Source organism: Telopea speciosissima, chromosome 6 (assembly GCF_018873765.1).
Source record: "Telopea speciosissima isolate NSW1024214 ecotype Mountain lineage chromosome 6, Tspe_v1, whole genome shotgun sequence".
In the NCBI taxonomy this organism is placed as follows: Eukaryota; Viridiplantae; Streptophyta; class Magnoliopsida; order Proteales; family Proteaceae; genus Telopea; species Telopea speciosissima.
The window spans coordinates 36,515,498-36,533,275 of NC_057921.1; the positions used below are offsets into that span (position 1 = coordinate 36,515,498).

Consider the following 17,778-nt stretch of genomic DNA (forward strand, 5'->3'; position numbering starts at 1 on the left):
TGGCTTTAAGCGAATGAATTATTTCCAGATTTAAAGCCTGGCTGCAGCTTGGGCCCTCGAGTACATTGTATGCCACATCCTTCTTTTCAAATCCATCACTAAAATCAATCCTCCGCTAAAGTAGGGGCACTAAACTGACAAACGAAGAAATACCTACTGAAATCAAAGAGAAACCTATTGATGGCTATCCAATTATGCACATGGAACTAAAACTTGCGAGATCTCAATGACTTTCTCACTTTTGAAAACCTCGAGACGAGATATGAGGTGATATGAAAAATTACACCAACTAGGGCGAGATCTCGGTCAAGTCAAGATCTTGACCCAGATCTCGACCCAGAAACACTTAAATTAGTACCAGCTCTCGACCGAGAGGCGAGATCTGGACTCTATCTGGACCGAAACCTTGCTTGGGAGCTGCTGCCAGCCATTTTTCACCATTTTTTACCTGGATTTCGTCGTAGAAGCTGCCAGAGACATCATTCAGCTACTGTGGTGCAAGATTTGTGCATGATTTGTGGTTCTTCACATCAATTTTGAAAAACTTTTGAAAGGTAAACCATTTTTTTCCCCAAATTTTTTTTTTTCAAAAATATTTGTTCAAACCTTGGTAGATTCATGTACATTTAATATATGTCACATAACTTTGGCCAATCTATCACTTGATGGAGTCAAATTTTTTTATTTGTTTTTGTTATTATTTTTATTATTATATTTTCTGCAAAAAAAAATTGATTATTTGAAAAAAATAGGATGAATAGTGATTGTTTGGAAGTGATTTTCATGTATGATGCTCTACGGCCTCATGGAGTCATTTTTTTTTCACCCATAAAAAATTTATTTTATTTTCCAGAATTAATAAAATATTATTAACTTTTTAAAAAATATCAAATATTAAGGAAAAAACCTGCTTTATTGGAAAATTATGTACAACATATGTACCATATGTCCAAATTAAAATGGTGTCAAATACATCATTCCATCATAATGTTTTATCCTTTTAAGGTATAAATAATTTTAATAGAAATTCTAAATTTTATTTTTAATTAAGAAATAAATACTAGGGTTAGAGGATAAATATAAGATAGCTATTTGATTGTTCTAGTAGCTTGACATTATTTTTAATAGTTACAAATGCATTACTTTAAGTCTTTAATATATTACTTTAAGCCTTTAATAGTTACTAATACAAGTTTTTTTATGTAACAGTGTAGCAAGTAAGACATTTGGTACACAATGGGGGACCGTAGTGATATAGCATGGCAACATGGAACCCCCGAGGCTCCATGGTTCTTTGGTGCCGCCCTTCCATTGTCCAAATGAATCATGGTGCCACTTGGAACACCAGGGGTCTCAATTCCCCCTCCAAACACGCTGCAGTTCGATCCCGCCTTCGGTTTCTCCGCCATAGTTTTTGTTGCTTATTAGAAACTCACATCAAAGAGTCTAATGCTAACAGAATTTTGAATTCTATTGCCCCTGGTTGGTTTCTTTTATCCAACTATTCCCATCATCCAAATGGTCGTATTTGGATCATCTAGGATCCTTTCAAAATTAATATCTCCCTTCTTAACTCTTCTTCTCAGTTCATGCATCTCAATTTTGCTGACTGCCTTGGTCACTTTTGCTTCCTCTTCACTGTTGTCTATGCTTCCAACTGCCCTGCTGAGAGGCTTTCTTTATGGACTGACTTGCGCTCCACTGCTGGTCAGAGTGGTTCCCTTCCTTGGGGCTTGGGAGGCAACTTTAATGTAATCAGATATGGCCATGAAAAACAGGGTGGAGATCATCTGGATATGGGCTCTGTTGACTCCTTTAATGATTGTCTTGAGGATATAGGAGTGAAAGAATGATTTTCGCTGGACTGGTCCAACATTCACTTGGAATAACAAAACGACTGGCAGCTCTCGTATTGCTTGTAAACTCGATAGAGTGATGGTAAGTCAAGTGTGACTTACTTCATTCCCATCTTCTCATGCATCCTTCGATCCCCGAGGTATTTCTAACGTTTGTCCTATCTCCTTATTCATTCAACCTTTCACTTCCTTTGCCTTAAACCGTTCTAATATTTTGATATGTGGGCCTCTCATCCATCTTTTTTAGCCACTATCAAGAAAGCTTGGGATAAGCCTGTCCAAACCTTCTCCTCCCCCCTTATTGCTTTTGCCAGGAAGCTCAGTAATATGAAGGCCGCCCTTAAAGTTTGGAATTATGATTCTTTTGGGACCATCTCCCAGGATATTTTGGATAGCAAGGAGAGACTAGCCTCTATTCAGCTGCAGCTCCAAACAGACAATCTCAATGGGCCTCTAGCAAAAGAAGAGAAAGTTGTTTCCTTAGAGTTGTCCTCTATTTTCCTTAGGCAGAAATCCAGGATTAAGTGGTTGGATTTAGAGGATTCTAACTCATCATTCTTTCATCATTCTTTGAAATCGAGATCAAATATCAACTCCATTTTGCAGCTCATGGACCCTGATGGTTCCCCTATTAACAAAGCCAAGGAAATTAAAGATATGGCTGTGAATTATTTCAAGGATCTTTTCAGTGGCTCTTTGGCAGATCCTGGTCCTATCCCAAACAACTTGCTTAACAAATCTATCCCTAGTCAGCTCATCTCTTCTCTCCAGTCCATTCCAAATGAGGATGAAATTGTGGCTGCTATTCGGTCTCTCAAGGTGAATCGGGCTCCTGGTCCTAATGGTTTTAGTATGGGCTTCTTCTTAGCCACTTGGGATATCATAAAGGAGGATCTTATAAAAGCCATCCGGAGTTTTTCCTCAATCCCAGTCAGATTAAGGGGGTTAATCACACATTTCTTTGTCTCATCCCCAAGAAGGAAGGTGCTTCAGTGATGGCGGATTTTAGGTCTATTGCTCTTTGCAAATTGTTACACAAATCTATTGCTAAAATCCGTGCTTTCAGGCTTAAGGCTATTGTGGATCTCCAAGTCGGTGAAAATCAGTCAACCTTCATTCATGGCAGGAATATTTCAGACAATATTCTCCTCTGTAGCGAGATTGTTAGAGGATTTTAAAGGTAAAACCATTCTCCAGCTGCCCTTATGAAGATTGATATCCACAAGGCTTTTGATTCCCTGAGATGGGACTTTATAGTCAAGGTGATGTCTAAGATGGGATTTCCGCCAATTTTATTCATTGGATCCACCAATGCATTTCCTCTCCTAGGTTTTCTGTTCTGATCAATGGTAGCCCAGCTGGTTACTTTGCCTCGTCGGTGGGAATTCGCCAAGGATGTCCTCTCTCTCCTTATATCTTTATTTTGGCTCTGGAAGTTATGTCAAGGGATATCCAAATTTGTACAGGTCAGCAGCTCATCCCTCCTATTCCCAAGTGCAAAGCTCTCAAGCTCTCCCATTTGGCTTGCAGATGACCTCATGATATTCTCCAAGGCCTCAATCAGTTCCTTTGAATCTATTATGTACTGCCTGCAGCACTTTCAAGATCTATCTGGGCTTCGGATCAACCAAACAAAGTCTCTTTTATTTTTAGCAAGGGTCCCTAAAGAGGAAAAAGCTGCTTTGATTGATATATCTAGATTTTTTATTGGTCAGCTTCCTGTCAAGTATCTAGGCTTACCTCTGATTCCGACTAGGCTTTCTACTCACCATTGCACTCCTATGTTAGATCTCATCAGGAAAAGGCTCCAACTTTGGAAAGGCAAGCTTCTTTCATTTGCGGTGTGGCTGGCTCTCATCAAAACTGTCTTGCAATCCTCTTATATTTATTGGTCTAGTATATATGGTCTTCCCCGCTCTACTATCAAGTCCCTAGAGTCCCTCATGTCTTCTTTTCTATGGAAAGGCTCAGACTCCTCCAGGTTTCTTCAACACATTAGTTGGCCTTCAGTTTGTCTTCCAAAGGAGGAAGGACGTTTGGGTATTAGGAGAATCAAAGAGGTGAACTCGTAGCGAGATTGGCGCGTTGGTCAAGTGCTCACTTGCTGAACGCTTGGTTATGGGTTCAAGCCCTGGAAACAGCCTCTCTGGAAACAGGGGTAAGGCTGCATCCATTTGACCTTCCCCAAACCCTGCTAAATGCGGGAGCCTTGTGCACTGGGTACGGCCTTTTTTTTAAAGAGGTGAACTCGGCTTGAATCATTAAGCTGATCTGGAAAATGGTATCCAAAAAGAGAAGTATTTGGGTTGATTGGATTTACTCAGGGCTTCTCCACTCGGATTCTATTTGGGCAATCTCTATCTCGTCTGATGCTTCTTGGGTTTGGCGCAAGATCCTTACTACTCGCCCTGCTATCCTTGGAGCTATTCGCTCTCGTATTGGAGATGGGTCCTCTACGTCTCTTTGGCTGGATCATTGGCACCCCATGGGAATCCTTAATCACTTGGTCAGCCCTAGAGCTATATATAGCTCCGATCTTCCAAGGCTTGCTAGGGTGGCTGATATCTTAGACGTTTATAGTTGGTCTCCTCCGCTCTCCCTTAACCCTGCGCTTAATAATATTTGGAGTGCTTTGCCTTCTATCACTAGAAGTCCCTCTGGGAGAGGTGATTCTGTTATCTGGTCGCCGATCTCCTCTGGCTCTTTTAGTTCCATAGCTGCCTGGGACTTCATTCGCTCTAGAAGCTCCTTGGCTCCTTGGAGGAAGCTTGTTTGGTTCAAGCATCACATCCCTCGCCATTTAGTTTGGAGAGCTTTCTCTAACTGCCTTCCAACGCAGTCCTTTCTTCGCCATCGCCAAATCGCTGTCTCCCCCATGTGTGGCCTTTGTTGGAATGCAGTGGAAGATATAGACCACCCTTTTTTTGCTTGCCCTTTCTCCTCCTCCATATGGAAAAGCATCTTAGCAAAATGCTGGCCTAGAAGTAGGAGAATTCTCTCTTTTAATAGAGAAATGGATTTGGGTTGATATAACTTTTGCTGGATCTACTCTCTGTGACACGGTTGGCAAGTTGGCATTTTATGCGGTCAGCAATCATATTTGGATGGAACGTAATATAAGGAAATGGACTACCAACTCCAAGACTATGCACCAGATTTGTGATTCCAATTCTTTTGAAATTAAAGCCAAGCTCTCTATGGTTGTTCCCTCTATTTGTAATGACACCCCAAGGAACAGACTCATTGTTGTATCCTGGTGTATCTCTTCCATCCCTCTTCGAGCCTCTGCCCCCTCTGTTTGAGGCTCAGGTTTTTTGTGTTTTTGTTTGATTCTTTTTTCTCCCCCTTTTTCTAGGGCTGTTGTTTTCTCTCTCTTTGGTAATGAATTGTTTATTTGCCAAAAAAAAAAAAAAGATCTTCGAAAAAGCATCCCCACACAAGGCAAATATGGGATGTCACATTGTTCACGTGAACAGTGCCGTGAACAGTGTTTTGGTCTTTTAACTTCTTCATGTTTCACTCTGGACTGAGGCTGCATTAGGTAATGCTTCATCGAACCAACAAAAACTTGCCACATCATCATACCAGGCTGCCTCTCACAGCAGTCGAATCCCACAACCTTGTTGGGCTGGTTTTGGGGCTTGTTCCTGTGGATACATATGGGCTTGTGATCTACATCAGGTAGGTTACCTCCAGTATGTAAAAGAGGCCATTTACAGTGCAGCTGTGGAGGACTATGCATGTTTCTTCTCGCACACTATGACGTGGCATGCATTTGTCATGTAGTTGAAGGAAAATACACGTCAGCTCCATCGAACCATAAGTGGACTCGATCTAGCACGTCATAGTTCATATCAATAGACAGTCATAGTATTGCATTGTTGGGACTTGGGAGACTTGGGACTTGAGTGCCTATGTGAATTGTACTTTCTAGGTGCTACACTCATAGTTCAAAATCTCGCCGAAATCTCAACGAGATTTTGTAAATCTCGGTAATCTCGAGTGGGCCGAGATGAGTTATATTGCGAAATGCTAAAATGTCATATCTCAATAAACTCGATCGAAACCTCAGCCGATATCTCGTGAGTTTGAGATATCAGCTTTTAACTCAAATCTACTTTATAAAAGAACCCAGTCTCGACCTTTAGTTTGAAATTTCGAACTGTCTCGGTCGAAACAGAGCTCTTTGGGCTGGAGAAGGGAAAAACACTAAGGTTAAGCTACTTTCTTCATTTTTTTGGCCAAATCTCACCATTTGCTACTTGGATTCACTACAAAGAGACTTGGGAGTTCCATATTCCTCCACATTTGGCTACATTCTTCCATTTTAGGTAAATTTACTATTCACAAAACCTTTTTTTTGGAAAAAAATATGAGTAATAGTTGTTGTATGGGTGTGGATTAGATATGTGTTACACACCGGAGGCCGATCTACGACCTCACGGTGTCGAAATATTTTTTTTGTTTCTATTTTTTTTTTTTCTGGTTAAAAATTTGATTTTCCTACAACAAAAGTCAGAAAAAAAAAAGGGCATTGGGGATCATGGATCTTCTTCATCTCAGAGTACAATTCATATAGACATTCCATTGGCGTTGGGGATCATGGATCTTCTTCATCCGTTCCGAGTTATGGTTATGGCACCTCCTCACAGTCACAGGGACATACTGGATCAGCCTTTGTCGACTTTTCTTCGCCTACCCAACCCACCAGCCATACATGCATCCGTATGGATCTCATGAGAGTGGCTCAATGACTGGTTCTTCACATTACGGTGACCTATACCATAGGATAGGTTATATAGTTTATAGTGCAGCTGTGGAGGACTGCTGTCATTTCTTCTCGAACAACATGACATGGCATTCATATGTAATGCAGACAGAGGACAATGTGCGTCGTCTCCATAGGACCATAAGTGGACTTGAGCCAGCACGTCATAGTTCATATCAGTAGGCAGTCACTTGTTGGGACTTGGGAGACTTATGTATTATTGTTCACTATACTTGGTAGTTGCCTAGTTGGTATTATTGACTTATTGTTGGGACTTGGGAGTTGGGAGTTAGGAGTAGGAAGATGGAACTTATCTTATGTATTATTGACTTATGGTTTTAAGTCTTTAACTATTTCTTTTCAAAGTTATGTGTCTTCAATCTTCATCCATTATTGCATAATTTACTTGTTTTACTTTCAAACAATGTGTAGAATAGACAGCATTACATTAAGGGTTCGGCCTTTACAGCCAACCAAGGGTGCAAATTCAAAGCATCAAATTGGGGGTTTTTTTTGCTATTTAAACCTTTAAATGTAACATTAAGCCTAAAACAAGCTTCCCATAAAGTTTCAGAGCAAACAATGGCCATTTGCCCACCAAAACATTGTTCCGAAACCCAAAAAAAATACACTGTTTCGCCGAGATCTCGAGATCTCGGAAAACTCGACCTGGTCAAGACCGAGTTTTCGAACCTTGGCTACACTTATACTTTGTAGTTTGTACTATTTCAAAAATAATTAATCAATATTATGTTTCTCCATCCATGGTTGCATAATTTACTTGTTTTACTTGCCTATTCTATTTTCTAGTACTAAAACAAAGTGGAGAAATAGGCAATATTACGTAAGGTATACAAATATACAATAGGGTTAGACGTTTATTGCCAACCAAGGGTGCAAAATCCAAAACACCACTTTATGTGACTTTTCTTACAATATGAAGGTTTACACATGTTTAATATAGGCCAAAACTCCCTAAAGTATTCTGAGCCTATTATGGCCGATTGCCTACCAAAACAGTAAATCAAAACATCTTACCGACAAATACACCATTTTGGCGGGCGAAATTTCAGTATTCCGGTCGTTTCAGTTAAACTGAAACGGCCTACCAAAACGAAATTTTAAACTATGCTCACAGCACATAACAGCAAAGAGAAATATATTAAAGAGCATCCCAATGCACGAGGCTCCCGACTGAAGAGTTTGGGAGAGGCAAATGTACGCAGCCTTAACCCCGCTTCGCGAAGAGGTTGTTTCTATGTTTCGAACCCGCAACCTATTGGTTGCAATAGCGAAAGTTAACCATTGCGCCAAGGCTCACCCACTAACAAAGAGTAATAAATTCTTTTGTCAAAATCCTTGGAGGGTCTAGGCCCTTCTCCTATACTTATAACTCCATAGCAATCACTAAAGCAGGAAACACCTATGTATGGTTGCTGGTATCCACAAGTCTCCCTTTAAAATAGAAGCCATTCTAGAACATTACAAAATAGAAACTAACTACTTAATCCCGTACAGGATTTAAATCCCTAATTGTTAGATATATAGGCCAGAATACCGTAGGGGTATTCTGGTCCTTTCCTCCTCTTGTTTTATTCCTTTATGTTTATTCTTTCTTTTCCTTTGTTTATACTATGTATGCTGTGTAGGGGCATATTTGTCCATGTAACTCTTATTTATTAGTATAAATAAAGGGCTTAGGTGAATCGTATTAACTCACCAAAGCATTAATCAATTCTGTTTTATATCATGGTATCAAAGCAGGCAGGGGTCACGGTATTGAGTCCCCCTGGGAGCGGGCAGGTGTTAAAAAATTATTTATCCACCCGTGTCCCCCTTTGGATAGTCCGCCGTGTTAGAGCTCTTGTATGATATACATATTGTTTCCTCCCTTTCCTAAAAGGTCGGCCTTTTAGAGGAAGCGGTTCCAACATGGTATCATAGCCACGATATCTCTGATCCTTTTTTTTTTTTCAAAAAACCCCACCCTCCCATCGTGTTATCCTTCTTCCCCTTCTGTCTCGATTTTTTTTTTCTTCCCCTTCTCCTTGCTTCTTCTCCTTCTCTAAGGGCAGCAATGCAGAGGTGATCAGATGATCTAATTGCTGCCCTCTTCCCACCTCTGTTTTTTCTTTTTTCATGACCAATTATTAATGTTCGATGGCTGCTGCTTGTTCTTTCCTGCGGAAATTGGAGTTTCCAATTTTTTTTGAAGATCAGGCCCTGTGACTTCTTGGGACTTTTTCTCCCTATATTGGATACATTCTGCGACAATGGACTGCTGCTATCACACTTCATACAGGTGTTGAAGACCCCTTCTTCCATTCGATATCTTATTTTTCAGGGTTTTTCTCCAACAACACCCTGTGCCTTATCGATATTGGGACTAGGGCTGCTTGCGGCTGCTGTTTCACTGTGGTTTTTTTTATCTGAGCCATTCCCTGCAGGCTCTTGGACAGATTCAGCAAGGCTTCTCCTGCAGCAGGATTTTTTGGGTTTCCCTCCCCCCATTGATTTCTCTTTTTTGGGTTTTTTCCAAACCCATACACAGTCGATCTTGGGGGGGTCTCCTCTATTGCTGCTGCCTTTTTGGGGGTCTATTTTCTCATCACAGAGGGGCACTCGGCTCTGCTCTCAGCCCCTGATTTAGTTTTTTTTTGGGCTTCTCCACATCACAAACCTTCTCAGCACTATGGGTGACTCCATTGATACTTCAACTGCCACCTCTGATCCGCGTAACCATGATAAATCGGATTATCGTGATCTTCATCCTAACCCTATCAAGTTAGATGGCAGCAACTACCTACTGTGGTCTCGTTCTGCATCTTTTGCTATTGCTGGAAGGGTCCTCACTGGCCACATTGATGGCTCTATACCTATGCCGACTGCTCCAGGTGCTGCCAAGACTAGATGGCTTGCCAACAATGGTATTCTTATGTCCTATTTGGTAGGCTCTATGACTTCAGACCTTGCACAGGGATTTCTCCTCCTGGATACGGCTTCTCAGATTTGGTCTGCCTGTAGGGAGACATATGGACAGCTTGGTAATGATGCTCAGGTTTATGAACTTCGCAAAAAGGTCCTTCATACTACTCAAGGGGAGTTGACTATCTCTAAGTATTATGCCACTCTCCGCAGCCTTTGGCAGCAATTGGACCATTTTTCGGATTATCACCCTGATACCCCTGCCAACATGGCTGCATATAAAAAACATGTTGACAAGATTAGGGTTTATGACTTTCTGGCCAGGTTGAATGTTGAATATGACCAGATTCGTGTTCAGGTGTTGGGCCATTCTCCTTTTCCCACACTTGAACAGTCTTATGCCCTGGTCTCTTCAGAAGAAAACCATCGGACTGCTATGTTACATCCTCCTGTTTCTAACAGATCGGCTCTCCAGACTGCTGCCCAGGCTATTGCTGCCCCTCTTGGTACTTATCTGTTGGTGGTTCTACTCCGGGCCCTGTTACATGTGACCATTGTCACAAGCCTTATCACACCAAGGATAAGTGTTGGAAGCTTCATGGGAAACCGGCTGACTTTGAAGCCAAGCGGGCTGCCGAGAAGAAACCGAAAGGCAAGGCAAATCAATCTGAAACTGTTCCTACAGCCCCAGCTACAGACATTGGTCTATCCCAGGACGATCTACAGGCCTTCCTACGTGTGCTAAGGTCTTCCGCTGCTGCTGCCTCTACTACTTCCGCTGCTACTGCCAATTCTTCTGCTCCATCAGGTTCACATTTTGCCCGGTCAGGTATCATATTTGGTGGTCATTGTGCTTCTGTGGCATCCCATCCCTGGATCATTGATTCCGGGGCTACAGATCACATGACTGGTTCATCTGGCTTAGTTCATCGCTATTCTCCCACTTCTGGGAAAGACAAGGTCAAAGTGGCTGATGGTTCCCTTTCTTCCATATTTGGCAAGGGGATCATCAACTGCACTTCCACCCTTCCTTTGTCTTCTGTTTTACATATACCTAATTTTACTACTAACCTACTTTCCATTAGTAGTATTACTCGTGATCTTAACTGCAAGGTAACCTTTTTTCCTTCCCATTGTGTTTTTCAGGATCTGGCCTCTAGGAAGACGTTTGGATTGGGTAAAGTACACGATGGTCTATATCTGCTTGATGATGGCCGTCTCTCTCCACCAATTCCTTCTCCACTACATCAGAACTCCTTGGTCTCTTCTGAACTTTACCAATGGCACTCTAGATTAGGTCACCCTCCATTAGGAATTTTAGCCCATTTATTTCCTTCTTTGGTCACCAAATGTAATAAGGACAATTTTTTTTGTGAGGCTTGTGTTCTGGCCAAACAGACACGTGCAACTTATTCTTTATCAAATAAAAGGAGTTCTTCTTGTTTTCATTTGGTGCATTCCGATGTTTGGGGCCCTAGTCGTAAGACATCTATTTCTGGCCATCGTTGGTTTGTCTCATTTATTGATTGTCATTCTAGAAATACTTGGATTTATCTTCTTCAAACTAAAAATCAGGTTTTTTCTTGTTTTTGACATTTTCATAAAATGATCCAGACCCAATTTCAAGCCACTTTTAAGGTTTTACGGAGTGATAATGGCTCTGAATATAAGGAATCCCAATTTCAACAATACCTTGTTGATCATGGGATTTTACATCAGACTAGTTGTGTTGATACCCTAGCCCAAAATGGTGTGGCTGAAAAGAAAAACCGCCACTTATTGGAAGTGGCAGGGGCATTAATGTTTGCCCGACATGTTCCATCCCAATATTGGGGTGATGCTGTTCTCACTGCTGCTTACCTTATTAATAGGTTACCTTCACGGGTTCTGGATTCCCGTAGCCCATCTGACATTTTACTTGGGGATTCCTCCTTTGTGGTCCCTCCCAAGGTCTTTGGCTGTGTTTGTTATGCTCGGGATACTAAGTCCCCTGGCAAGCTTGAACCCCGTGGGTTAAGGTGTATTTTTTTGGGTTATTCTCCAACCCAGAAGGGTTATAAGTGTTACCACCCTCCTACCCGTCGTACTATGATCAGTATGGATGTGGTGTTTCATGAAACACTATCCTATTATTCTTCCCCACCTCTTCAGGGGGAGAGTTCGAGTGAAGATGTGGTTCATACCCTTGGGTTTCCCCTCCCTTCATCACCTATAACTATTGACCAACCCTCCACGGCTGCTGTCCAGCCTCCCGTGGTTGCTGTTCAGCCTCTCGTGACTGCTGTGCAGCCTACCGTAGTTGCTGCCCAGCCTCCCAAGGCTACTATCCCTTCACCTGAGGGGAATCCAATACAGGGGGAGATCATGGAAACAGGTAGTGGTAATATTCCTATTAAGGGGGAGCTGACTCCAGTACAGAGGACCATTCGTAACTTTCAGAGGACCATTGACAATTCCTCCATTCTTACTTATAACCAGAGATTTTCTAACAGAGGGCAGAATCAATCCACTGCAACACCGATACCCATTCAGTTGCCGCCTCAGGATCCAGATCCTCCTTCTCCTGGTGAGCCTTCCTCCTCTGATTTACCCATTGCACATCGTAAAGGTACCAGGACCTGCACTTTACATCCCATTTCCCGTTTTGTTTCTTATAGTTCTTTTTCTCCTTCTTTTCGTACCTTTGTTTCCTCCCTTTCTTCTGTTTCCATTCCTAAAAATTGGCAGGAAGCATCTACAGATGGAAAGTGGAAGGCAGCAATGTTGGAAGAAATGAGAGCATTGAACAAAAACAATACGTGGGATCTTGTAGCTCTTCCTCTAGGGAAAAAACCAGTGGGTTGTAAATGGGTGTTTGTGGTCAAGCAGAAGGCAAATGGTACAGTGGATCGGTACAAAGCACGTCTAGTTGCTAAAGGCTTCACTCAGACATATGGCATTGATTACCAGGAGACTTTCACACTGTAGCAAAACTCAATACTGTAAGGGTATTGCTATCCTGTGCAGTGAACCTTATATGGGATCTTCAGCAATTGGATGTGAAGAATGCCTTCCTCCATGGTGAACTAAAAGAAGAAGTACATATGGACATTCCTCCAGGTTTTTCAAGTCTTGCTACCAAGGGTAAGCTGTGTTAACTGAAGCGTGCACTCTATAGCTTGAAGCAGTCACCTAGAGCTTAGTTCGGTAGATTTCACAAGGCTATGCTTTCAGTGGGCTACCAGCAAAGCAATGCTGATCATACCTTGTTCATCAAACGTGTGGGTGATAGGGTTACTCTCCTCATAGTCTATGTTGATGAGATTGTAGTGACCGGCAATGATGGTGATGAGATAAACAGGTTGAAGCTATTCCTTGGCCGTGAGTTTGAAATTAAGGATCTGAGGACTCTGAAATATTTTCTAGGGATAGAGGTTGCTCGCTCTTCAAAGGGCATATTTCTGTCTTAAAGAAAGTATGTCCTGGATCTATTGTCTGAAACGGGGCTGCTAGGGTGTCATCCTTCTGACACTCCCATAGAAGTTACGACAAGACTCAAGGAGAAAGAAGGCACACCAGTTGACAAAGGTCATTATCAACGGTTGGTGGGCAAACTTATCTACCTGTCACACACTCGACCCGACATTGCTATTGCAGTTAGTATGGTCAGCCAGTTTATGCATGACCCTTATTCTTCTCATATGGAGGTAGTCCTTCGCATCTTACGATACTTGAAGTCTGCTCCGGGACGAGGGATACTTTTATCTCCCAATGGTCATCTAAAGGTTGAGGCATACACTGATGCAGATTGGGCAGGTTCAAGTGATAGGAAGTCCATCTCTGGATATTGCTCTTTTGTAGGTGGGAACCTTGTCACCTGGCGTAGTAAAAAACAGAATGTGGTGGCAAGGCCCAGTGCTGAGGCTGAATTCCGTGCGATGGCTCATGGCATCTGTGAATTGTTGTGGCTTAAGGGGTTGTTGCAAGATATTGGAGTTGCTGTCCAACTTCCAATGATGTTATATTGTGACAATAAGGCTGCCATAAGCATCGCCCATAATCCTGTCCAACATGACCGTACTAAACATGTGGAGGTGGACAGACATTTCATCAAGGAGAAACTTGAAGCTGGACTAATCTATGTTCCCTATGTGAAGTCTACTGATCAGCTGGCTGATGTGTTCACGAAGGGGCTGAGTGGCAAAGTGTTTCAACCTTTTCTAGTCAAATTGGGCATGTGTGAAATTTTTGCACCAACTTGAGGGGGAGTGTTAGATATACAGGCCAGAATACCGTAGGGGTATTCTGGTCCTTTCCTCCTCTTGTTTTATTCCTTTATGTTTATTCTTTCTTTTCCTTTGTTTATACTATGTTTGCTGTGCAGGGGCATATTTGTCCATGTAACTCTTATTTATTAGTATAAATAAAGGGCTTAGGTGAATTGTATTAACTCACCAAAGCATTAATCAATTCTGTTTTATATCACTAATATTTGGGCATATAAAATTGACCCATTACAATAGCAAACCCAAATGTTAGGCCAATGGCCCAAATATCCCATTGACTGCTCAAATTAAGCCTAACTAGAACCATAGGCTCAGTTGGACCCAAGAAACTAAAACAAACCCAAAACAACAGGCATATCTTCTTTTCTTGCTGGAATTCTGCATCACCTATCAATGAAGACTTGTAAATGAAAAAAATGAGCCAAATGAACGGTATTGGTCCATTATTCCCATAATATAACTACTAGAAACACTGACCTCTTTTCGATGATCTCTGGTTATTAACTTTTCCTCTTCAAAAAATCGCAAGGTGCGGCGAAGTTGTTTAGAGTGCAGCTTTAAATCCTTTGCCAAGTCTTCTTCTCTGACCCACTGCCGTCTGAGATGGGGGAAATTAAAAAATGGTTAACTACAACAGTGAAAAAGAAAGATTCTTTTGACAGTTAATCCACAGGTCAGAGAGCGTCAGCCAAATCCTATGCACAATATATATATATATATAGGGGAAGTTTCCCCACAATGCTAGAGTGCTGCTTCCCTCTCACATGAATATTTTTATTATTTTCTCTCACCTGATCTGAATATGTGAGTCCCATGTGGATGATACCTCTTTCAGGATAACCATTGGAGTGGCGTGCAGATTATACAACAACAACAAAAAACTCAGCCTTATCCCAACTTAATGGGGTCAGCTTGTGCAGATTATATATATATGGGAAAACTTCCCACAATGCTAGAGTGCAGTTTCCCCCTCACATGAATATCTTTATTATTTTCTCTCACCTGTTCTGAATATGTGAGTCCCGTGTAGATGATACCTTTTCAGGATAACCATTGGTGTGGCGTGCAGGTTCCTCCCCACACTGGCAGGGTGGGGAACCCTCTCCCTATATATATATATATATATATATATATATATATATATATATATATAAGATACATAGTTTTCTTATTAGGCTCTATTTGGTTGTCACGAAATGAAAAGAAAAGGAAAAAAAAAAAACATAATAAGACAAAAATCACGATGAGACAATGACTGATTTATGTGTCTATCTCTCTCCTCAAATTCAAATTTTTTTAAACATAATAAGACAAAAATCACAATGATACAATGAGTGATTTATGTGTCTATCTCTCTCCTCAGATTCAAATTTTTTTCTTTTCTATCCATTTCTTTCCAACCAAACATAGCCTTAATGTGTTCTTCAAAGTGAGCTACAAATCCTTGGATGAATCAGAAACACAGTTGCTCTACAAAACATCCACTAAAGGTGCCTATTAGCAAAAAGATAGCTCGATCAAGAAAGGGGAGAGGAGCACCATCCTTTGGTTTCATGAATTGGTACAACAATCAGCAAATGAGCTGATTTAGACATCACCATTTTCTATTTTTAATTCTATTCCAAAAAGAAACAACATTATGAACCAAATACCCATGACACTAACAAGTATAAGCTATTTGCACATACCAAGAATAAGAGATTATCCTGAACCAGAAGCCACAACAAAATAATCGATATCCTGAGTCTGTGTGCTTATATTGCTTGTAAAACATACACGATACAAACCTTGCTTGAGAAAAAAGAAATGACAACTGACAAGACCCAAGAAATGAGCGCTTAGGCTAGTGACCAGCCAAGAGAGAACAAGTTCCAAAAGTTGGTTAGACCAACCCAGTGAAGTAATCAATTGGATACAAATATCCAGTAGTGTTACGTTGGAACTTAAACCAATTCTAGATTTAACAATTACTGTGATCATGTCACAAAGACCCAAAGCCTGTTCAGTGTTCACATTAGTACCATGAAAAAGCAAATGAAGTAGTAATGCCATCAACTCATGTAATCATGCCCATGGAAGAAGCACCACATTTCTTTCCTAATTCAGCTGCTGCTATTAAGCAGTTCCAGATTATTGTTCCCATGCATGTGCAACCAAATTCAGTCACAACACTTTTACTCACCTTCAAAACACCAATTTATGGTGGTCGTAGTGGACCACAATACCAAGCAGAATAGGCTCCAGCACACTAAATACACTTTAACTAGGTTTGTACAGGCACAATACCACAACACAGTTCTTTTTAAGCTAGTTTCAACTTTCAAACAGTTAGAAACTGAAACCTTAGTCAAAGAGTTTTAGATCCAACTCAAGGGATTAAAATCCTTATCATTTTTCAGTCCTTCCTAAATTCTTGCTCTCCACCCCAAATGTCCCCTATAGTTTCAATTACCTCATTACCTTTCTATAACTCCCCAATTTTTCTATACTTCTTCTGCTTCTTTTCCTATCTCATTCAAAATTCTAGTTTTACGGACATAGTTAGCTGCACTCAAAACCATAATAAAACCACAGGATCACAAGAATTCCAGTGGTACTTGAAAGTTAAACCTCAATGATAACTATGTGTGCACATTTATACATGAAAGAGGTGAGGGAATCCACAAATGTCTGCGTCAATTCAGAGCAGTCCAGGTTTTGAGGGAACTCTATGGTTATTAGGAAGCAATCTTTAATGACGTCTAACATGGAAGTATTTATACTTTCCAGTATCAGAGCTTTAAGCTTATTGCTGTTCATTCCTAGACCTCCTTGCTTAAGATTCTCTATTCCTTCCCTTCACCCTTTTTTTTCCCATAAAGAATGAAACAGTAAGAGCAAATAAAAGGGTGTACCCAGTGCATGCAGCTGCCACTGAGGGGTCTGGGGAGGATCATAATCTACGCAGCCTCACAGAGAGGCTGTTTCCCGAAAAAAGTATAATAGTGTTCTTTAATCTTACCTAACCCGTTTAGCATTTGGAACCCAAACAACATCTGTATACTCCGTGACTCAAAGACCACCACAAAACTGCATAGCGGCGTATCTCAGAGGAATAACGGAAGAAAATGAGTGAACAATTCTGCCCATATATTTACTTCTGCTCAACCATAATAACATACGTAAATTTGCAAACCAAATAGCAGAACTAGCCGCTGTTTTCCGCTATTAAATTCTTGGATTCCTCAGATCCATAACTGAACATCCGTCTTCGAATCAATGTGCAAAACATAATAAATTCCAACTAGAAAGGAAAGAAATCGAAAGGAGCGGGATCAGCACCTAGTGAGAGCGTCGAGGACCACCACAGCCATTCCCCTGTTATCGCTCCTACCAGTCTTCGGCTGGTTATCACCTTTCATGGCAATGTCATCGTAAAATGCCCGCGCAGCAAGCTTGACCAACCTAATCAATTCATTCAAAATAGGAGAAATTTCAGTAGAATATCGAAAACCTGATCGAGTCCGTGTGTGAGATAACCATAGAATATGCAAAGGAGGGGGAAATATTTCGAAGCTGTACCGATTAAACGGCTCGACACTCATGTCTGAATAATTACTCTCAACACGTTCTGATCATATAATTTGATTATCACTTCGTTTAATATCCCTGTAATGAATTAGAGTTAATCATACAACATGTAGCTGATCGTAAAGAACTCTTTCCCGGTGATCGAGCTGATCGTCGGACACCGCTAGATTCAAATAACAATTCGGAGAAGATGGAGGAGAGAGAGTTGGGGAAAGTGTGTGGAAGGGTTCATGATTCCCCTCAGCAGTCCCAAATCTTTGCGTATGGAACTGACACTTCGTTATATTCCTACAGACTTGAAATACCACTAATGACCCCAGTGACTGCGGTGCGGGAGAGGGATCACTACGCAAGTCCGTCTGGAGAGCGTTCTCCGTATGGCGCTTTATTCTGC

General features: G+C 41.2%; 1 protein-coding gene across 1 annotated transcript in view; it reads right to left on the reverse strand.

Moving 5' to 3' along the window:
• Positions 1-17,442, reverse strand: part of LOC122665691 (transcription initiation factor IIE subunit alpha-like) — a 60,159-nt gene extending 42,717 nt beyond the window's left edge. Inside the window, exons 1-3 of the mRNA XM_043861842.1 lie at positions 17,376-17,442; positions 17,136-17,258; positions 14,292-14,412 (exon numbers count right to left, since the gene is read on the reverse strand). Of these exons, the coding sequence (XP_043717777.1) occupies positions 14,292-14,412; positions 17,136-17,258; positions 17,376-17,398 (267 nt within the window). The 5' untranslated portion in view covers positions 17,399-17,442. The remainder of the gene's footprint in view (positions 1-14,291; positions 14,413-17,135; positions 17,259-17,375) is intronic.
• Positions 17,443-17,778: the final 336 nt, after the last annotated feature.